The sequence below is a fragment of the Crocuta crocuta genome, unplaced genomic scaffold, assembly GCF_008692635.1.
Source record: "Crocuta crocuta isolate KB4526 unplaced genomic scaffold, BGI_CrCroc_1.0 scaffold133, whole genome shotgun sequence".
Classification (NCBI taxonomy): domain Eukaryota; kingdom Metazoa; phylum Chordata; class Mammalia; order Carnivora; family Hyaenidae; genus Crocuta; species Crocuta crocuta.
The window spans coordinates 5,970,628-5,994,805 of NW_027529438.1; the positions used below are offsets into that span (position 1 = coordinate 5,970,628).

The 24,178-nt window shown below is 39.5% G+C and overlaps 1 protein-coding gene across 1 annotated transcript; it reads left to right on the plus strand.

Moving 5' to 3' along the window:
- The first annotated feature begins 11,606 nt into the window (after window positions 1-11,606).
- Window positions 11,607-12,572, plus strand: LOC144228195 (olfactory receptor 6K2-like). The gene has a single exon (XM_077760002.1). It carries the CDS (start codon window positions 11,607-11,609, stop codon window positions 12,570-12,572), a length of 966 nt encoding a protein of 321 aa, XP_077616128.1.
- The last annotated feature ends 11,606 nt before the right edge of the window (window positions 12,573-24,178 follow it).

Sequence of the window (24,178 nt, forward strand, 5' to 3'; positions counted from 1 at the left end):
CTTAAGAAGCAATCACCTAGACAGATGGGACTTCTTCACAAAATATCAACCCCACAAATGTTAGAACTTAAAATAATGACATAATTAGTCCAAATTTCTTCTCCATGAGTTGGTGAGAAGACTGACGGAGAAAGTCCTGTGAGGACCTACAGAAATGGAAAAATACCATTTCCTTTTCTGTATCTCTCATGTAGTGCCTTTGATTTTAATTTGGTCTTTTACTTCAAGATGATTCATTGTATAAATATTAACAATATTCCTGGGTATCGCCTGTCTTGGTATCTAATGTCTTTCCAAAGCTCCCAGTGACTACATGGGGTCCATGTAGCTCACTCTCCATGACACTGAGATGACTGGTCCAAGGTCTCTCTGGGAGTTATTGGACATTAAGCAGGAGCAAGAGTTTCCGGCACCCAGACCATAGATGTGATTCTCCCTCTTTGCTTCCTTTCCAGTCAGCCTTGCTGGCACTTTAAGATCTTCGTACTGGTGTGCCCTGCACATGATGCTGTCATGAACAGGGGGGTCAAGAACTGTATTTGCAGTTATGTCAACAATTGTAAAGGATGATTGAGTAGATCAGATCCTTCCCCATGGGAACTTAACCATCTCATGTAGGATCAGTGTGAGAAAATGTTGACATAATAAATGCATATATTCACGTTTATAGCCAATGAAATTTATTGATGATTTAACCCAACCCTCTAAGAAATTGTCTATTTTCCCATATCAATGCTAAAATATATATTTTGTGTAGTAGTGTTCATCTAATACCTATGTGACTTGGAAATAAGAAGTTTTTAAATCAAAATTATATACTAAAGCATATTCATGTTTCTATAAAGCACTTAGAACTATCAGTTTAATTATGGCAAAATATTGGATTGAATGTACAAATTATTTCTCTATTTTGAGACTTTATATTGTTTCCTATCACCATTCTTATAAATATGGCAATTATCTTTTTTTGCAGAAATTTGTTTCCGTTTTCAAAACTTGTTTCAAGATAAATTTCAAGAAGTTGACATATTAAAGTAATGTGCTAATACATTTATAGCTGTTGGTAACAATATTGTTTTTGCAAATGGTTGCACTAGTAATGCATCAATGTGACACTTTCAACACAAGTTTGGTAGCGCAGCAATATGTAGATTAAATAAGAAGTCTCGCTATTCTGTGAAGCTGTGATTCTATCACGGACAAGTTGAAATTACAGTGCGACTAGAATAAGGGGCAGCGATAAATTGAGTTATTGGTCTCGGTGCTTCACATCCCCGAAACAGAATTATAAATTCACATATCTGCAATGAATGGACTCAGGGTGGGTAGAGTATACTTTCCTGCCCCGTAACTTTGGATCGGCCTTTTTCTTTTTTCTGACTATTGGGATGTCCACAGACCTAACTGAGGTTGAATCTGTGCCTTTGTGGTTGGATTTGCTTTGGTAGCTGCTTCCCTTGCAGGATTGGACCCAGGAGGCGGTGTGCCTGAGAGCCCCTCTTTCAGAGAATTAGAGACATGTGGGACTGACCTGCACCAAAACCTGCCCGAAGCCTGGTGCCTGGAGTCCAGAAACAGAGTCCAGAGCCAGAGTTCCAGCCTAACTCACCTTGTTGCAGCTGATGAACAGACTCATCAGTAGGAGGCTAAATGATTATTGTTTTAATACCCGTGTGTGAAATACTTAATAAGTTCCTGCATTCTGCTGTGTGTGGACTTTGTCAGGCACCATAACAGCCCTGAATTGTTGAAATTTAATAACTAGTCCACACTATCTGAATCTTAAGATTTTCTTTTGGGTTTTAAGTATTTTAGAATTGTATAGTTAATTAGTTTTTAATAATTCTATAATTTTCAGAAAGATTATCTGCATCAAATATGTAGTTATTTAACCATGGTACCTGGGTGTGGGTGTGTGTGTTTAAGATATTTTACACATTAAAGGGATTTTTTAATCATTTAGAAACCGAGAAGGTGCTGGAGACCTGCAGCAGGGAGGGAAGGGGGGATGGGGAGGCAGGTATATGCAAGAGAGCCATTCTCTTTTCTATACCATTTTCTTCACCATTTTGTGGCTTATAGTCATCTTGCACTTGATCAGTCCTTGGAAATAAAGTTACTGCATTAAACTTCTTTTAAGGTAGAACACAAGTTAAATACAAAAGCTTTTAAAACAATGTGAAAATAAAAAACAATATACACAACACATTAAAGAACTGTAGAAATTCTACTTTTGTATTCTTTTTTTTTTTGGTATTCTTCAAAAATTTTTTAACCTTTATTTTTGAGAGACAGAGCATGAGCAGGATAGGGGCAGAGCGAGAGAGGGAGACACAGAATCGGAAGCAGGCTCCAGGCTCCAAGCTGTCAGCACAGAGCCCGATGTGGGACTCGAACTCACGAACCCAGAGATCATAACCTGGGTCGAAGTTGGATGCTTAACGACTGAGCCACTCAAGCACCCACCACATTTGTATTCTGGTTGCTTATGTGCATAAGCAAAATATTTTGTGTTATCTAAACATAGCATAAAGTTCCTGTGAATTCTCTCTGATAGTCTCTAACTAGAAGCTGCTATATTAGGTAAATTGGTGAGTGTGTCTTTTTCTGAAACCATAACACCATTTCTTATTGTATATTTGTTTCATTTACTTGGGGTGAGAAAAAATCATTATACTTAAAGAAAAATATTACTTTAAAAAAACAGAAAAAAGAAAAGAAACTTAGAAGAAAATCAGCAACAAATATAGGCAAGTAGTTTAAAATAAGATAAATGCAAAAGGCTCATAATTACATAAAAAGATGCTTAAACTCTGGGGTACCTGGGTGGCTAGTCAGGTAAGCATCCTACTCTTTGGCTCAAGTCATGATCTCACAGTTCATGAGTTTGAGCCCTGCATCTAGCTCCATGTTGACAGTGTGGATTCTCTCTCTCCCTCTCACTGCCCCTCCCCTGCTCACATGCACTCTCCCTTTCTCTCTCTCAAAAAAAAAGAAACATGCATAAACTCTTTATTAAGGCTCAGACAACGTAGAGACAAAGAAACACACATGCTCAGAAGGTAACAAAGTAGTGTAGCCATTCTGGAGAAAAATCTGGTAGAATTTAAATTCTAGTGTATTCTCTCCTGCTTCTAAGAATATGTTTCAAAGACATTTTCATCTGTGTTAATAAATCAACATGAATGAAGATGTTGGTTGGGTGTTGGGAAGTTGGAAGGAATCTGTGACCTATTATGGGGAAAAGAGTTGCATTAAATATGAGGAATGAATATTTCAGAGGATCATCTAGGTGCTAGATAGTATAAACTCAATAAACACAAAGAAATATAAATAACTAAAACATAATGCTGAGTGAAGAAAAAGTCAACAATGCAATGAAATCAATTCCATACAATTGATGTGAACAAAAAGTACATGTACAAGAAACACAAATGCATATTTTGCAAGGAAACATACCTACAGAATATATGTTAAAATTAAAATTTTTAAAAATAAAATTAAATAAATTAACTAGCTTTATATGGAGAAAATAGGAGGAAGAATGAAAATTAAGTAAAATAAACAAAAATAAATTCCCATATTAATTTTTTCTTGTCTCTTTCCTTCCTTCTTTCTTTTTTTCTTTCTCTTTCTTTCTTTCTTTCTTTCATAAAAGCAGATCACTGAGGTGCCTGGTTGGCTCAGTTGGTTAAGCATCCAACTCTTGATTTTGGCTCAAGCCATGATCTGACAGTTCATGAGATCAAGCCCTGCATCAGGCTCTGCACTAATGGGACAGAGCCTGCTTGGGGTTTTCTCTCTCCCTATCTCTCTGCCCCTCCCCCCTCAAAATAAATAAATAAACTAAAAAAATCATATTCCATCAGAGTTAACAATACATTTGTTTATGTCTTTCCAAGTCACAGCACAAAGGTCTATTATTTCCATATCAAATAACTGCAGCATAGCATTTTGTATTATGGTTGTACCTCTTATCCTTATTGCTGCAGATTTAAGTTTATTTCAATCACATCTAATCATAAACATGTCACAGTGAAATCATGTCGCAGTGAAAAACGACATGTAAGTTTATAGACTGCAATATTGTTGTAAAATTAATTCCTAGAAATATAGCTGCAAAAAGTGATTTAAATACAATATTTCATATGCCTTGATCATGGAACATTATTGGTTATAAGTAAAATACAGTGACCATTTATTTGAAGGCTCTGTATATTTTATTTATTTTTATATACAGCATGCAATTCTTGATTCTATGTGTTTAATATTTTGGTAGGAAGTCTCCATATAAAGCAGAGGAATAAAAACATACAACACACACACACACACAAGAAATATAGCTGCATTATTCAATAGTATTCATGATTTAAAAATGAAATAGATAATGCCAAATCACCATTCTAAATATCATAAAAATTTATACAGCCAGCAACATAGAGAGTTTATATTTCAACACATTACCCCATGTAGCATGTATTCCTTGATATATTCTTTGCCAGCCTAAGAAGACAAAACAAAAGAAATGCAAACATACATTTATTTGAGAATCATTGGAATAATTTTGCATATATTTAATAACCAGTGCAGATCTTTAACTCTTAATTATGATGAGTTGGTGATTTTTCTTTTTCTTTTTTTAATACCCTTTAAAAATTATTCATTTATTTTGATGGGGCACCTAGATAGCTCAGTCAGTCAAGCTTCTAACTTCAGCTCAGGTCATGATCTCACAGTTCATGAGTTTGAGCCCTGCAAGAGGCTCTGTGCTGACATCTCAGAGCCTGGAGCTGCTTCGGATTCTCTGTCTCCCTCTCTTATCTGCCTCTCACCCACTTGCGTTCACTCTCTCAAAATAAATAAACATTAATTTAATTTTAAACTTTATTAATTTATTTTTGAGAGAGAGAGAAAGAGAGAATGCAGGAGGGGCAGAAAGAGAGGGAGAGAGAGAAAGAATCCCAAGCATGCTCTGCACTGTCAGTGCAGAGTCTGACACGAGCCTCAAACTCACGAACCTGAGTCATGATACCAGAGCTGGAAACCAAGAGTCAGATACTTAACAGACTGAGCCACCCAGGTGCCCCTACATGTTGACAACTTTTCTATTGAGCTGTTTGTTTCACAAAATTTCATTCATTGAAAAAATGAATACATATTTCATTGTTGTTATCATGCTTCAAACATTAAAAATAATTTATACTTTCATATTATAATGTAATGAAATTTATGAAAACAGTGGATTTTTTTCAATAAATCTAAAATGGCTGCAACCATATAAATTTCTTTGATATGACTTCATGTTCTTGAAGGGAACCATTGCCTGAGTTGGGAATTGAACATCATCATGGGTTTTCAAGTAAATTTGTTTCCATGTAAATAACCTTTTATGGAGTCTTCTAAAACAAACACAATGCTTCAAATTAGACAGAACTTTAAAATCCAATTTAACTTCCAGAGTAGTATCTTAAGATAAAAAGAGATATAGCAGATACTGTTGGCTCATTTGTCTAATACAAGACCCATTGCTAAACCTATTTTGCCCACATCTGTGAAGGGGTTCCCAGCATGGAGATGTTGGCCACAAGTTGCTAGGATTTGTGGGAAAGCTATTGCTGGTGGATTCTCAGTCACACAACTTTTTTGCCTGAGCGTGGAAATGATGCCTGGTACTTAGAGATCTATTTTGCAACCTTAAGGAAAAGTCCAAGAGAATGACTTGTCTGTTTGGGGTCAAATAAGCAAGGAGCATTCCTAACTGATATAAGTGTAAAGAAGAGTTTAATTATAGAGTAAGAATCAATAACAGCCATTTTTTGAAGTACAATGTTAGCATCCAGTTGAACTTGTCAATGTGAACACACAATTTTTAGGAAAATATGTTATTAGCTGTCAATTCCCATGTAAAGTACACTAAAAGAATGTAATTTCCTAAAATTCAGATTTGGGTTTCTTTTTTTTTTTTTAATAGTTTATTGTCAAGTTGGTTTCCATATAACACCCAGTGCTCATCCCCACAAGTGCCCTCCTCCATGCCTATCACCCCCCTTCCCCTCTCCCTCATACCCATCAGCCCTCAGTTTGTCCTCAACATTCAAGAGTCTCTCAGATTTGGGTTTCTAATAGTCGTTTTTAATAACAGAATTCGAACTTTTTAGAGAAGAGCTTAGCTCATAACACAAGAAGGAGAAATTCAAAGAGAGAATGAAATGTCTTATGGCTTAAAAGCAAGGTTGCTTTTTCCTAACTTTGGCTTAATGGCTGGAAATAAGTAATCAGAATGGAAGTCTAGATCCCACTTTTCATTATGCTACCAATCTCTTCCTCTCTGCTGAATCAACTTCCTTCAAATCTGAATCTTGGATTTTCAGTAGTTTGATTCATTTAAAAGTCAATCCAACCAAAAGTACCATAGAAAAGGAAGTTTTTAAAAATATATTCATTCTGGGGTGCCTGGGTGGCTCAGTCGGTTAGACGTCCGACTTCGGCTCAGGTCATGATCTCATGGTTTGTGGGTTTGAGCCCTGCACAGGGCTCTGTGCTGACAGCTAGCTCAGAGCCTGGAGCTTGTCTTTGGATTCTGTCTCTCCCTCTTTCTCTGACCCTTCCCTGATCACGCTGTCTCTATTTCAAAAATAAATAAAACATTAAAAAAATTTTTTTTAATATATTCATTCTGGAGTTCCTTTGTGGCTCAGTTGGTTGAGTGCCCAACTCTTGAGATTGGCTCAGGTTGTTATCTCGTGGTCGTGGGATGGAGTCCCAGGTCGGGTCTTGTGCTGAGTGTGGAAACTACTTGGGATTCTCCCACTGCCTCCCTCTCTCTTTCTTCCCCATAATCTCTAAATTAATTATTATTTAATTTAAAAAATACATTTATCCCAATGCTTCAGGCTTCCAGACTATCTCATTTGTCCTGGACTGGAATTCTCTGGGGCTGGGCTCTCCTCATTGCCAGGCTGAACTGTTTTTTCCTAATTGGGGCTATTATGGGAGCAATTTTCTTATTTATCTTAATTGGCCTGTGTAAAATCCCCAAGAGAGTCCGTCTTCCCGTGCAAGCTATGCTCAGAAAAAGATACACACACACACACACACACACACACACACACACACACACACACACACCGCGTTGGGGCAAAGAGAGTGTTCTACAGGCAGCATCAGATCTATAAGTCATTGCCTGGTGAAGGGAATGCAGTTTAGTTGGAGGACTCGGGGTAGAAACGGAGCAGAAGGGCAAAGGAAGTCTGTCTCGGTGTCTCTATATGGCTGGAGAGAAAGATTGAGTCTTCTCAATGTTTGTCCGATTTTGGAACCGATCAGCAGCAAGGTCAGTAAGTTAACGAATTGTGAGGAATTGGAGGCATCTAAGAAAAGAATAATCCACCTGCATAAGAATGGGTAACCTTAGAGTGCACGCAGATACTGTGAATATCGGTTGAGACGATTTGGAGCAAGGAGGAATTAGGAAAAAAAGTTATAGGACAAGTTCATACAAAGCATAAAAGCTTCCCAGGATTAAATATTAAAATATGAAAGTTTCTAAGGATATGTATGGGATGTAAATGGGGTCAAAGCTTAAGTGATTGCTTTAAAACTACAAATGATCATAGTGATTGATTTCTGAAATGTTTCAGGAATCAATGTTTCGGGAATCAAGTGAGATTTCCAGATAGCTATTTGGCATTAATGTCATTAACATTTAACATTTGCACTAGACTTAGGATTACTAAGTTTTGGATGAAGATAGAAGTGGTTTCAGTGGGGAAAGTCTAATGGTTTTTACTTTGGATTTATATCTTCCTTATCCTTTTTTTCTGGCTTGACCATATCTCTTCAGGACATTAGGGAATTAGGCCTTAGTCTGCTCAGAGGCACCTTCTTCAACTAGTAGCTTGGTTTAATTTGTAGAACCCTACCCTGAGGGCCATAGTTAGAAGATTCGGTGACTATCACTGGAGACATCAAGATTGGGAAAGATCAAATATGTCTATGAAAAATAAAGAGCACCTAAAGGAAAAAGATTTTAAAAGGAATAGATAGATGATGGATGATGATAGATAAATAGATGATAGATAGATAGATAGATAGATAGATAGATAGATATAGAGATAGATAGATAGATATAGATAAATAATTGAGAGATAATAGAGATAGATCACAGGGAATAGAAAGAGAGTGATCAAGACATGTGGGATTAGTTTATTGAAACTAGAAAAGACACATGTAGAATTTGGTGAAGTTAATAAGAAGGCAGAGTTTGGAAGGAAGATGAGGATATTTCAGGTAGGAGAGATTTTCTTTAGGGATACACACACACACACACACACACACACACACACACGGCAAGACCCTAATGAGTGACAGACAATACAGGGAGAAAATGCCATCCTAGAGAACTTGAGTTGGTACCTTTTTATTTAAAAACAAGTTTTTAATGTTTTTTAAATTTATTTCTGAGAGAGAGAGAGAGCTAGAGCGAGCGAGCATGAGCAGGGGAGAGTCAGAGACAGAAGGAGACACAGAATCTGAAACAGTTTCCAGGCTCTGAGCTAGCTGTCGGCACAGAGCCCGACGTAGGGCTTGGACCCACTAACTGTGAGATCATGACCTGAGCCGAAGTCGGATGCCTAACCTACTGAGCCCCCTAGGCGCCCGTGTACGGCGACTTCTCTTCTTGGAAGAAGAGAATGGTGAGAGTATGAATCTCCAGTACAAGATGGAAGGAAGTCACGTGTGTAAACTGATGCTATAGCAAGGCACACACTTTGAAGGAATGGAATCTTGTATGGAAAAGTAAGAGCTCTGGAAACCTACTACAATGGTGTAAGCATTATGAGTAGGCATCAAATTAGGGTGAAGGCAATGGGAATAAAAGATATTAGTGATATAGCAAGAAAAAAAATCAGTAAAGCAGACCTTGATGATTAACTGGGTTTGAGAAATGAGGGCACAATGTGTAGAGGAGTGAGCCACTTTGTTCTCTAGATGAACAAAAATAAGAAATTCAGCAAAGGGAAACTGGTGGGGAGCTCTGGGTGAGGATGGTGCATTAGTTTGCCCAGCCTGCGGTGATGAGGTATCACAGACTGAGTGGCTTAAACATCAGGAATTTATTTTCTTATAATTCAGAGAGCTAGAAGTCTGAGATCCAGGTTTGGGCAGAGTTGCTTTCTCATGAGGCCTTTGTGTGTGGTTTGTAGATGGCTGTCTTCCCCCTGAGTCTTCCTGTGGTCCTCCCTCTGAGACTGTCTGTGTCCACATCTCCTCTTCTTGGATGTCCACCAGTCATACTGGATTAGGACCCACCCTAGGACCTCGTTTTGACTTAATTATCTCCTTTAAGACCTTTTCTCCAAATAGAGTCACATTCTGAGGTACCGGGGGTTAGAATGGCAACAGGTAAACTTTGGGAGGATGGAATTCAACCTGTAACAGGTGGAGATGGCAGGTTTGGGTCAAGGTGAGACCCCTAAGTGGGAAGGTTCTGAAGAAATGTGGATCTCTGGAGAGAGATCCACAAGAAGGAATTCTGGAGCCATGGTAGTTCATGAGAGTAGGCGGCCAATAGACGGCGATAAACAATCTTGAATATACAAGATCTTTATGTGAAAAAAATATGGAATAAGAAACAATAAACAAAGATAGAAATCGGGGAGGTGGAAGACAGAATAGCCAGTGAGGGAAATCAGGATAATGTGGTGTCAAAAAGGCAAAAAAGGAAAGACTTTCAATGATCAGGCGATTGACCTCTGGAGGTTAGTGGCAATGAAGAGAGAAGAGAGCAATCAAACTTTTCATCAGATAGCCACTGATATACTTTAAGAAAAGAGATATGGAGAATTGAGATGTACTTTAAGAAAAGAGATATTGAGAAGAGAGAAGAGAGCAATCAAACTTTTCATCAGATAGCCACTGATATACTTTAAGAAAAGAGATATGGAGAATTGAGATGTACTTTAAGAAAAGAGATATTGAGAAGAGAGAAGAGAGCAATCAAACTTTTCATCAGATAGCCACTGATATACTTTAAGAAAAGAGATATGGAGAATTGAGAGCAGATCATTGATTCAATAGGATTCAGAAAACAAAACAAAGCAAAACAAAACAAATAAACCCAAAAGGATTCAGGAGGGAATGAAGTTAATAAATATGTATTAATGTATTAGGGGGAAACGATGTTGATACAAAGGAAATAAATCGTCTGTGTAGAGATAGTACTTTTCTCTCAGGATAAGATTTGTGGCCATTTGATAGCAGAAAAGAGAGAATCAATGAAGAAAATAAAACAAAAGTCTCCCAAAAGGGAACCAATTAATAGGACCATATCCTGCAACATATTGAGTTTAAATTGCATTTCATGGAGCCTCCAGCCCCCTGTCCACCCCAGGGCCCCATACAATCCCACTAGAGCAGCTCTTCATTTGTGGCTTCACATAGTCACTTTCCATGAATTATGTCATTTGACCAAAGCCTTCTGTCACGAAACACACTTGAGAGCCATTTTTCTAGAAGAGGGGGAAGGGAAGGAATGGGAAATTGTAGAATGACCCATCTTTTTTAAAAAAAGAAAAACATTTGAATATTCTCTGAATATTGTTAAATATGTATTTAAATACATATTATGTATATTATGCATATGTATACAGAGGGAGGGAGGAAGAGAGAAAGAGAGAGACAGAGTATGTCTTATTTAGAGGCAGAAAGGGAAGGAAGAGGGTGAAATTCACCAGTGATGGTTTCTTTGCCATTACAATATTCAATTAGATCATATGCCAAGAATTAGATGAGGAATTGAGAGTTTGAGGAAAGAATGTTGAAATGGTTTTGGGCAGTTTATCAGGGAACCAGTAAGACTTGAATACAGAAAAAACATCACCTAGCTCTTCCCTCGCTGCCTTGTCTAATTCTTTCTTTGTCTAAACACAATGGTTTTGGGGCCCTTGGGTGGCTCAGTCGGTAAAGCATCTGACTTCAGCTCAGTTCATGATCTCACGGTTCATGAGTTCGAGCCTCACATCGGGCTTTGTGCTGACAGTTAGCTCAGAGCTTGGAGCCTGTCTTCAGATTTTGTGTCTCCCTCCCTCTCTGACCCTCCCCTGCTCACTCTCTCTCTCTCTCTTTCTCTCTCTCTCTCTCAGAAATAAATAAAGCATTAAAAATATAAATAAATAAACACAATTGTTTTAAAACAGGGCCCCCCGACCAGTAAGATTAGCATCACCTGGAAATGTGTCAGACATGCAAATAGTTTGGCCTTGTCCCAGATCTACTGAGTTAGAAACATTCAGGATATGGACCAGCAATCTGTGTTTTAATAAGCCCTCCATCTGGCTCTGATGGATGCTAAAATGTGAGAATCACTGCTCTATAATGTTGACTCTGCTTTCTGCCTAGATATTTTTCTATACTACAGCCTTAGTTGTCAGCATCTATGGAATATGGACTATTTCTTTCTTCCTTTGTCTCCCTCTGAATCCTCAGTACAGGGCTCTACACAGTGCTAGCATTCAGTAAGCATGTTTGCTCCCTGACCAACAGTAGGCACCTCCTACAAGGCTTGAATGCACTGAGAGCTGGAAGTCCTTGTTTTCAACTAGAAAATGGAGAGCGCCAATCAAAGTGCCACTCAGGAGTTCATCTTCTCTGCTTTCCCTTGTTCCTGGGGAAGTTCTGTCACCTGTTTTATTCCCCTGCTCTTCATTTACACCTTCATTGTCATTGGAAACCTTGTCATCATCACAGTGGTCCAGCTGAATGCTCCCCTCCACACGCCCATGTACTTCTTTATCAGCGCCCTCTCTTTCCTGGAGATCTGGTACACCACAGCGACCATACCAAAGATGCTTGCCAGTCTGCTCAGCGAGAAGAAGAGCATTTCTTTAAATGGTTGTCTCCTGCAGATGTATTTCTTCCATTCTACTGGCATCAGTGAGGTTTGCCTCTTGACAGCTATGGCCTTTGACCGCTACCTCGCCATCTGCAGCCCTCTTCATTATCCCACTATCATGACCCCCAGGCTGTGTGCCCAACTGACTTTAAGCTGCTGTCTTTGTGGCTTTCTCACACCCCTCCCTGAGATTGCCTGGATCTCGACACTGCCGTTTTGTGGCTCTAACCGCCTTGAGCATATCTTCTGTGACTTCCTCCCCGTGCTACGCTTGGCCTGCACAGACACTCAGGCCATCATCATGATTCAGGTAGTGGACATTGTCCATGCGGTGGAGATTATTACAGCGGTAATGCTCATTTTCATGTCCTATGTTGGTATTGTGGCTGTAATTCTACGTATTCAGTCAGCTGAAGGCCGTCGCAAGGCCTTTTCCACGTGCGCCTCCCACCTCACTGTCTTTTTTCTCTTCTTTGGCAGTGTGGCCCTCATGTACCTACGGTTCTCTGCCACCTACTCCTTATTTTGGGACACAGCCATTGCTCTGTCCTTTGCAGTCCTGTCTCCTTTCTTCAATCCCATAATCTATAGTCTGAGGAACAAAGAGATAAAGGAAGCTATAAAAAAACACTTGGGTCAAGCTGAGGTATTTTTTCATAAGACCAAGGACCTCCAGTAAGATCTAATTATTGGAAGTCTATATGGCTCTTGATGCCTTTTCTTCCTCAACTCTGTGATCTGTCTTTTCCCATCAGCCGTTTACTGAAACTGGCCTTACAGAGGTCACCGAGAAACAAAATTCACTAATAGCTGAATTCAGTGGTTTCCTGTGCTCTTTATCCAACTTGACAGATTTTTTAGAGTATATAATTTATTTATTTAAATTCAAGTTAGGTAACATACAGTGTGGTATCAGTTTCAGGGATGGAACCCAGTGATTGATCTCTTACATACAACACCCAGTGCTCATCCCAACAAGTGCCCTCCTTAACAAAGTCAGATCAAACAATATGTCAAGTGCACTTGGATCTGACTTCATTAATTAAGCTTTGTGCCACTCAATTTAGTCAAGATAAATTGACTTTGTGGAAATGACCTGGGTAAACACTTAATTTTAACATTGTCAAAGTATTTGTTTGTAAGATATGGTAATGGAAAAATCATCTTCATAAGACTAAGTTTTCTCCATGGTCTTCATATATTTGAAAAACAATCCTAATTCCTAACTTGAATATTCATTATTGATAAATAGCCAAATAGGCATATTTGATCAGGTTCTACTATGACTCCCTTGCTCCATTTGTACCTTAGCAACACTATGCAAGGTGAGCTCCATGTCTGGGTCAATAATGAGTCAAGGCCATTGTCATGTGATTGCGAACAATTGTAATGTGTGAAGCTAGTTGAAGCCATTGTGCTCAACACCAAATCAACTTCATGTGTATTGGTGGCCCTGAGAAACTAGGAGAATGAGTAGGCCTCTGTAGAACTGACAGGGAAGGAGACCCAACAAAGTAGTTGGCTGCAGTTGAGTCGTGGTTAAAGATCATCACAAAGAATCTTAGGCCAAGAAGATCACTGAATACTTTAAAAGCAAAAACAAAACAAAACAAACAAAAGTAACTTGGCCTTCGAAACAGTACAGAAATATAACTAATCTATTCATTAGTGAATCAGTGTTTTTCTCATAGTAAATTGAAAAACTTAATCTTTGTTTTCAATGTAATTGAAGGTATTATATTAATTAAGCAACAACATCACTAAATACCCATTGAATGAATAAACCAATATGGCCACGCTGCATTCTGAATGATCCAGCCAACTGCTCAGTGGTATTGAGAAACTCTTCCCTTTTTAATCTCTTTTCCCTTGGCTTTGAGGATGCAGGGTTCTTCCTGCCCTACTTTGTTTGAGGGCTCTGTCTTGCTGACTCTTCTTACACGTTTCATAAAGGGTGATTTTCTCCAGGGCTCACACCTCAGTTAGGATGTGATGAAGTGGTGCCTGGGTGGCTCAATTGGTTAAGCGTCCAACTCTTGATTTCAGTTCAAGTCATGGTCTCGCGGTTCATGAGTTCAAGCCCCGTGTCAGGCTCTGTGGACAGGAGAAAGGGGAAAAGGCTTATAAGAAGAGGCTAATACTAGCTCATAAAGAGCTTAGATGGCGAAGAGAAAGTAAATGAGAGAAAAGCTATAGGTTGTGGGTGGAGACATCTTGACATGGGAAGTCTTCAGGGAATACTTGGTATAAAACTATGAGGGAATAGAGAAAAAGGGAAACAAGTAGCGTTGCTGAGTTTAACTAATGTATCTATTTCTCATGTTTTTCCAGAAAAATCAGGAATGGAATTACGCCACTGATTGACTGACTAGTTATTTTAACTGTACTTTTCCAAGTACAATATTGTTTGTTAGAAAACTGATACACATAAATCTCTGGCATGGGAAAGGGTTACATAGTTTTCTTATCTGTTTTCTCCACTTTTTAATTTTATATTATATAATCCTTTCCTAGATATTATCAATGTCCCTAAAAATTAATATAGCTAAAACGATCTCACTTACACCCATACTTTTCCACCATCAAGCTGATCTCCCAAGAGAGGCTGAATTATTTTTTAAAGCTTAGATCTGATCACTTCATTACTTTGCTTGAAATCCTATGATTAGACCCACCCTGCTGCAGAGTGTGAATAGAATTTTACTAGGTAAGTTCTGTGTGTGTGTGGAGGAATGGTGGATGTGGGTATGTGTGGAATAAAGAAAATTCCAAGCTGAGGGAAAAACAAAAGCAAAAGAAATAGAAAAACAAAGTTCACCGTGTGTTGACATTTATGTGTTACTTTGTAACTGTGCCCTTAGTAAATGCTGGGGGTTAAGGAAATCCAAGGCTTCTGACTTGGTGAGCGCAGGAGCAGCTAACTCATTCTTGTTAATTTAAAATACATTTCTGTTCCCAAGTGTGCTGCGTTTATTAACCACACTTTCACTTCTAATAATAAAATTACATCTTATATATTCCAGTTGTAATTATATATATTAATAGTAACAATAATACAATTTCTTCTTAATGGGAATACATTTTATATATGACATTGTAATAAATGTCTCCTGTATATATGTTACTTGGTAACAATCCTAAGCAATAGGTATTATTACCATTCTTATAAGTGAGAACACTGTGACTCATAGGGGTTAAGTGATTCGTCTAAGGACATACATTTAGTAAGAGGCCGGACTGTGATTTGAACCCCGTTCTATTTTATTTCAAAAGCCTTGCTCTTAACCACCATACTATATTCCTAACATTGTGTCCATATTCCTGAGAAAACAGAGATGGGGAAGACTTGCTTCTCAGAAGCTACACAGCATAGACCATCCCTGAGGTTCTTGTAAGTGCTACTGAAATACTTCATCTATTTCTTCAAGAAACTTAAAAATTATCTACTATATGCAGGGAAAAGTCGTGTGTGTTGGAATAATACTGGCATGAGGCACATTCTCTGATGTGCAAAGCTCACACACAATCTAGTTTCAGAGTTTAACAAATGCAGGAAGCTGAAATATTTATTTTGCTTTTCCTCATCCAGTAAGAAACCATTCAATTTTGTCGACATTTAAAAAAAATCAACATGCGTAAGATTAGCGAGGGTCTTCTGTAAGTGGTGGGATGGAATAAATTACTTCAATTAAAACATGAAGCTGGCTTCACATTTGTTCTCATTGTTGGCATGGTGGAGTTCAGCTACGTGATTACTCCTTAATCACAAAACAAGGTAAAAAACAAACATACAAACAGCTGTTTATATTTAGGAGGATATGACTAAGGTGATGGAGAATAGAAAACAGAATAGTATTTCTAGTGGTTTTGTACTGTAAGTTGCTACTGGAAATCTAATGACTTTTATGGTTTTGATACTTAATTTCTATCTCCTCACCCCACCCACCTTTGAACTCCTGCTTTGTCCTTCTTGGAAAGTTGTTACAACAGAATCAGAGATGTGGTCCAAACTGATGACTAAAAAGAAGCACATAGAATTAGGAAAGGTCATCACGAGGACATGACTTCAGTTGACCTGAGCCGGATCCAGGTGATAAGAGGTCAATACCCCCTCCCCGTCCTTGTAATGTGGGTTCTGCTTGTACTTCCCCCTCCCCACCCCGGAGGTTGGCCAAGGACCCAGATGCTCCCAGCTTCTGGCCAGTATACCCAGCTGAACCCTGTTAATGTCTCATTATAAACTTTTAAGGCTCTGGCCAGGGGGTATGAGGAGCCTGTAGGAGCCCAAAACAAGCCTTGTATGTTAAGTTGCCTTTGCCTATTACACCCACCACCTACCCATCCGGATGGCCTTCCTCTTACTGGGTCTCTCCTTGCCCTCCAAATATGGGGACCCTTCCAGATTACACCTGCGGAGCCCTCCAGGAGCCTGCAAACCAACACAGAGATGCTATAAGACCTTACCCTGAAAAGGTATTTTTTTCTCCAATACTTGGAATCTCGGAAGGGGCTGCACTGAGCACTAAGGTTGTCTGTCACCTCCCCCACTGCGCAACCCCGTGACTCCAAATTCCAAACCGTGGCTGCTGCTTTTGTGAAGTTATCAGACACAATAGCTAACCAACATACTGCACTGGGGCCCAAGCTGAACATCAGCATCCCATCGAAAGTATCTTCTGGGGCTTTGCTCCAGTCTCGAGTCTGGATTGGATGTCCATCAGTGGTGTGGGCAAAGGCGAGGGTTCCACTTAGAAGGGATCTGTGTGCTTCCCTGCAGGGTCCCTGCATCCACACTGTGAGAACGCGACAGAGCCCTCCCCTGGTTACCCCCCCCATCAGCCTGCATATTAGAGTTTATTATGTTTATTATATATAATTACATATTGAAAATGCCTCATAACTAATTCAACATTTAATTTGAAGGTATTTATGTTCGCTGTTAACGTTGTTAACATTTTTAAAAATATCTGAAATCTCATCCGCCTGGATTTACTGAACAATTCCTTACTGACCAGTTCTTAAAGATCAGGCATTGGTAGGTTCTGAACAAAGAGTTTCCACTGAAAAACTGGAGAGAGAGGCCTGTAAAAGCACAATATAAAAGTAATAACAGGGGTTGGGGCACCTGGGTGGCTTAGTCGGTTAAGCGACCGACTTTCCGACTTTCGCTTAGGTCATGATCTCGCGGTTTGTGGGTTCGAGCCCCGCGTCGGGCTCTGTGCTGACTGCCAGCTCGGAGCCTGGAGCCTGTTTCAGTCTGTGACTCCCTCTCTCTCTGACCCTCCCCTGCTCACGCTGTCTCTCTCTCCTAGAAATAAATAAAACATTTAAAAAAAAAAAAAAGTAATAACAGGGGTGCCTGGGTGGCTCAGTCGGAAAAGTCTGGCTTTGGCTCAGGTCGTGATTTCACGATTCGTGGGCTCGAGTGCCGCTTCGGGCTCTGTGCTGACAGCTCAGAGCCTGGAGCCTGCTTCAGATTCTGTGTCTCCCTCTCTCTCTGCCCCTCCCCTGTTCTCCCTCTCTCTCTTTCAGAAATAAGTAAAAAACATTTAAAAGATAATAACAAAATTCATAAAATCACAACAGAAGTAGTAACTATGCGGGTGCCTGGGTAGCTCAGTAGGTTAAAGTGTCCGACGTCAGCTCAGGTCATGACCTCACTGTTCCTGGGTTCTAGCCCGGTGTGGGGCTCTGTGCTGACAGCTCAGAGCCTGGCGCTGCTTCAGATTCAGTGTTTCCATCTCTCTCTGCCCCTCCCTCACTCGTGTTCTGTCTCTGTCTCTCAAAAATAATAATTAAAAAAATTTTTTAAAGGTAGTAATTATGCTTGGATGATCAAGAAAAACTTCGAAGAGAAATTCTATTTCTTCTGAGACATGCAGAACCTTTACTGTTTCTTTATGTTTGTTGGTTTACCTTTAGATCTGCATCCCCATTTAATTTAGGAAATGTTCTTGACACAAACCAAGGACAGACAATGGATTGCTTTTAAGGAATACCTTGCCCTATGTCATCCCCAATAACGGTGAGACAGAACTTTCTCTGGGACGAATAAAAGCTTCTTTCTACATAACGTTCTCAATAGTTCCAAGTAAAAGCAGGAGCTGACACACCCGGAGTGTATTGGGGGTAAATGAGTGCTAAAAATTGTTTCCAATTAAATTTTTGACATCTATAATAGATACAGTTATCTTTACTCATTCATTCATTCTTTATTTTAGAAAAGATTTACCAAGTGTCTATTGTCTGTTAAATAAGGGTTATCTCGAAGGAAGATATTTATCGCATGTCTTACCCTGGTGTCGCCCTCTTGACGAAACGACATGGCCGTTCAAGAAATCAGAGCTTCACTTCCTTTCTTTTGGAGTCTCCGGCTGTCACCGCCTTCCTCCTAATGCCTCGGGTTGCTTACTCTTGCTTCCGCTCACATTGACATGCGCAATGAGAAGGCTCATCTCTGGACCAGATTTTTGTTTTTTGTTTGTTTGTTTGTTTATTTTTAATGTTTTATTTATTTGAGAGAGAGAGAGAGAAAGAGCAGGGGAGGGTCAGAGAGAGAGGGAGACACAGAATCCGAAGCAGCTCCAGGCTCTGAGCTGTCAGCACAGAGCCCGACGCGGGCTCGAACCCACGAACCATGAGCGAACCCACGAACCATGAGATCATGACTTGAGCCAAAGCCAGACACTTAAGCGACTGAGCCACCCAGGCGCCCCTGGACCAGATTTTTGAAAGACTGTCAAGCAGTACTAAATTTTCCCCAAAGTCACCTCAAAAGTACTGAAATTCCCTTCACTGAAATTCCTCTGGATCCTATGAGGCTCACTGATCAAGATGCCGTATTACCTTTTAATTTGTTTTAGAAACGGGGAAGGGATGACATAATGGAAACTTTGGTGTAAACACGAAAACGCATCTTTCAGTGACCGATTTACAAATGTCCCTGTCAAGTGGCTTATATTTGCAATTACAAACTATGCTTACATCTTTTTGTAGAGAATCCAGTGTTACTGATGTTAATTTGCTTGCAGCGCATGTATTTTGTATGCAGCCAGCTATCAGTGCAGGGGCCATTAGCATATGGTTATTGTACATGTCATGTGAAAGTGCACGTTCTGGTTTGTAAACTCCTGGAGAGCAGCCATCTTGCTTTGGTCACCTCTATGTTCCCAACTCCTGTTAGATTTCTTTATCCAGGGAAATGCTCAAGAATGGTTTGCTGAAAGTGTAAAGTTTTTTTAAAAAAATTTTTAAAATGTTTATTCATTTGTGAGAGTGGGGGTGCAGAGAGAGAGGGAGGCATTGAATCTGAACCAAGGTCCAGGCTCTGAGCTGTCAGCACAGAGCCCGACGCAGGGCTCGAACTCATAAGCTGTGAGATCATAACCTGAGCCGAAGTCGGATGCTTAACCGACTGAGTCACTCAAGTGCCCCCGAAAGTGCAAAGTTTTAAAAGAGAGATAGCCTATGTTTCTTGACAAATTAGAAGTTATAAAAAAAGTTAAGTTATAGGAAAAACTCAGACCATTCCCACACTCTCTTGGATATGGCAAAGGAGGGGGAACTAATGGATAAAGGCAAGGTATGTGATATATATGCACATAGCAATTTTTCAAGAATGAAATAAAGCCATGTCACAGATAATCCACTAAAAGTTCTGTGACCAACATATATTGAGATGTTAAATAGAATTTTCACTGATATCTTGGGACTCTAGTCCATTAAATATAAGAACTAAACTTCATAGTTTAATCATGACTGCGAAGGAAAAAATATGTTCAGTCTTGGCACTTGGCTCATACTTTCCTTTATTTTAATGAGAAATAATATTTTTAGTTGAGCTCTTTTTTTTTTCCCTGAGTGGGGCCATGGCACTGAACCTGCTATCTTTATAAAGTTTATAAGGACTTAGGTTTTTATGGTTTCCTTTAGGGTTGCTGTACTCAAAGAAAATTATTAGTGGATGGGAACATCAAACAGTTTTATGTAAGACTTTTAAATGGTGCATTGCAAATCATCCTTTAAAAGATAAGTGCTTAGCTTTATGAGGAATTATCCCACAGTCTGTCCTTGCTCTTTACATTCTGATTTTCAAAATTAATGATTCACAATAAAATGTATGACCTATAACTGAAACGTAAAGTGAGTTCCCAAAATAGGTAGATTAGTCATTGCTATCCCCATTATATACTTAACAAAATTTAAGCAAATTTCCAGTGCTCATCGGGTTATTAAGTGGAAGAATCAAGCTTTCAAGTTAGATGGTTCAGTTTGAGATCCAGTGTTTTTGCCATTATCCCAACTTTTCCCTCCTGCCTCAATCACATGGTTCATCGTGGAAAACACACGTCATGGGTTTTGTTTTTCCTTATTCTATGCAGGGAGACCAAGTTAAAAAAAATAGAATAAAATACCTAAGGGAGAGTGAGAGAAGACTGTGGTAGGGGGAAAAGAATTATATTTCTTTTATTATAGGATTGCAAACTTGAACAATACATATTCCAAATAACTTTAGACGATCAGCAGCACTAACAATTAACATGGATACGGTTAACTGCAAATAGATAATTTTATGTTTTTGAATTATATTATCTAATATTCTAGCCCGTATAAGAGGCAAAAAAAAAGCAGAGACTTTTTTTTTAATGTTAATGTTTTATTTATTTCTGAGAAACAGAGAGAGACCGCATGAGCAGGGGAGAGTCAGAGAGAAAAGAAGATACAGAATCTGAAGCAGGCTCCAGGCTCCGAGCTGTCAGCACACAGCCCAACACAGGGCTCAAACCCACGAACCATGAGATCATGACCTGAGCTAAAGTCGGACGCTTAACTGACTGAGCCACCCGGGTGCCCCAAAAGTAGAGACGTTTTAAAATGAGAACTAATTCCAGAGAAACAAAAAAATACAAATGTTTAAATGATAAAATAATAATGACCTTTATCCCATGGAAGAAAAGATTAGACTTACACTAAAATTAACATAGCTTTCCTTGTTGGTAAGTAAGCTGAGGAAGTGGGACTCCTGAAAATCCAGTTAACATGATAGGGGTGTTAGTTCTGTGGGCTGGAGAGCGCTGAGTGCTGTGGGCCTCAGAATTTGGGGTGTGGAGCACCTCTCTGGGCTTCAGGGCCCAGGAAAAGATCTGATAACAGAGGGGAGGCCCCAGGGAAGCTGGGCAGAGCTGATTAAACCGCTGTGTGAAGTACAGATCTGCCCAGAGCTGATAGCCATGACCCATGCAAGGGCCCTGTCCTTTATTCCCGCCCTTGCACAACTGAACGTGAGACTCATCTCTGAGGAAGCTGTCTGGGATACACTCAAGCTGCCTCTGAAACTTCTCAGCCCTCACTCACATTCAGAGCAACACGCAATTTTAAAGATTGTACACGATTCTAAACCTCCACTCTATTTGCGTTCTTTACCTGAGTTCTGGAATCAGAGTCTGTCTGTCATCAGAGATGATGGGTGTTCTTGGAAAGCTATAAAAGGATCAAGAAGGGTCGGGGTTTCAAGAGTTAAGCCACCAGGATCAAAGATTTTCTGGTCATGTCTCTCTGTCAATCCCAAGGGCACCCTGATACTCACCCCAACATCGGTGGTCCTCTGAGACTGCAGAGGCTTGATCCACTAGAGGGCCTGAGAAGATGGGCTAGGGAGGAACATAGCTGGTAGCTGCCGCCCTGGCAGCCAGACCGCGGACAGAGCTTGTAGCATGGGCCCCTCTGGCTGCTGTGATGAAGAAGTCAAAGAATGTTGCATTTTGATACCTAAAACCTCTTCCCTGACTCCTGTGCATTTTCACATCACATCGCTACCTGCTCTAAAGGCGATTGTTCTTACCCAGTTTTATTATTTCCTGGTGACCAGTCCTGCTGATGGGGGCCTGTTATTTCTTTGGCCCCAAGGTTATCACGTGGTTGGCACTGTCGCTGGGAAGATTCCAGAATGCGACAACCAGAAATATTGATGAAGCTTGGCTAGAACAGATGGAGAGCAGGGTGGCATGATGGTGGTCCTCAGGGGGACTTGACTCCTTGTTTATGTGCAAGCATAAGCCATTGGGATGGGATCCCTCTCAGACACCATCTGTTCTCATATGAAAGTGGGGAATATAATACCTGCTTCACGGAATCTTCTAAAGGTTAGAAATTAATGTGAATGAGTCATGTCAATATATAAATTATATGTACCTTAAGATAGGCAATTGGTGGTGGTTTTTATCTCTTAGATAAAGATTTTTAAATGTCGTCTGTCCACCTCACCTCCAGTCGGAGCTTCCTTGGTGCATGTGATATAACACATCCACTACGATTTGTGTTCCTGCCTTAAATACCCTATTTGATTTGAGTAGAATGCAGCTATATGGAAGAGTAAAATAATACTAGACGTTCAAGAAGAGAATTTGAAGCTCTCTCAGTTGTTTTGGTTGAAGAAGAGGAAAGAGGGAAAGCAGAGGTATAGAACCTTGCTCTATCCTAACAGACCATGAAAGCTTGGTTATTCGAGTAAGATCCAGCCGGGAATGAAGTGTGGGTTGCATACCTGTTGCAGGCAGTCCCCTGTGTTGTAAGAGGGTCAGAAGCTAACACAGCATTTTCTCTTTGTTTGTTTCATTTTGGGAACGTTGCCAAAAAGAACTATGCCTTTGGGGAATGATTTCTGCTTCCTTTACTCTCCATTAAGAACAATTCATAAAGCAGGGTGACATTTACCCCACATTTTAGAACTCTGTCCCATTCTCAAATATTTTGTGATTTTATTAGTTTGTCAAATGAGGTATCCTCATTTTTGCTTCAGGAAATAGAAATGAACACACACATATCCTGCTTCTTTCGTTCCTTCCATTTAGGGAACAGCTAAATGAGATTTTTAAAAACCCAGCCTGTGAGGCCAGGAATACAATTCTCATCCTATTTTTGCACAGGCTCTACAGCAAGAATTAGGATAGCTTATTGATTTAAAGGCTGTTAAAAATCTGCTTCTGGGCTTTCATGAAGGCTTTGAGTTGTATTCCCTAGAGATAGGCTGGAACAAGAATCTATGTGTGCCCTGAGTTCTTGTAATTCTGCAGAGTCCAGAGACCAGACCACCCAGAATTCCATCCTGATTTGCCATTCTCAGACAGAGAATCTAAGACGAATCAAAGAAACGACACAGAATTTCAACACAGCCTCTCCATCTTGCACCCATCTATAACTGTTCTTCCTTTCTAATTTTTCATTTAAAGAAAAGAACCTTACTTTTATTTCCTATGAAATCCTACTGAGAAACTTTTAGAGCTATAGTCTCTCTGAACTGCTGAGTCACCCAGCATCTATACAAGTTAACAGCTGCCTCAGCTGGATGAGTCTCCTGCCTTCTGAAGATAACATAGACTCTAGCTGGCGGGAGTCTGGGCCCAAGGCTTTTCTTTTCCCTTTTTTTTTTTTTTATTTTTGACTCTTCCACATATGTCACATTTCTTTCATCTTTATCTGAAGAAGACTAAACAATTCCATGTGAATTCTCTCTCTCTTTCTCTCTATTCCTCTCTCTTTGGGACACATTTTATCTTGCCAGGTTCTTGACTTTTACAAAGAGTGAAACGCTTTCCAAAGGAAACCGTGAGTACAGAATTCTTTATAGTACAGTCTGTCATTGATATAATTGGGAAAGCTGTCTCTTTTGACCTTTCTGTGCTATCTTGGACAGAATCTGTAAGAATTGTTTCTTGGCCTTTAAGAAGTAGAGAAGTTTAATTTTGACTCTCTTCTTGTGAGTATCCCACTTTAAATCATGACCTTAAGCTTGTGGCTTCTAGCATGAAAATCTAGCAATGACCTGTTTACAAGGGTCCATGTAGAAAACAAGTAGGTAATATGGAGAAAAATACTACACAAGAAAGATTTGGTTTGTATAGAATGACTTGAATCTGTAGCCCAACTAGTAAAAGCCATATACAGAGTAGCAATTATATTTCAGAGGAAGAGTAAAGTTTAAACTTGATATTCAGTGTTCTGACTGAGATAAGGTAGGGGAAACTGCCCAAATCCAGATGAATGAAGGTAACCCCTATAGAGATTTTGCAAGTTACTGCCCCAAGTAGTTTGGTCCTACTTATGTTGTTTAACAATATAATGTTTTATGTTGCAAAAGCCAATTACTGAGATGTTAATAATTTGATATGTATGATAATTGGATAAAATGTATGCTGGTCTTTTTATTTGTAATGTTTTTAAATAAAGCAAATAAAAAAGGTAAACATATATGAGCAATCTATATCCTATGTGAAAAAATTCTCCAAA

Coding starts and splice junctions, on each gene's coding strand:
- LOC144228195 (XM_077760002.1), top strand. CDS start 11,607: ATGGAGAGCGCCAATCAAAGTGCCACTCAGGAGTTCATCTTCTCTGCT.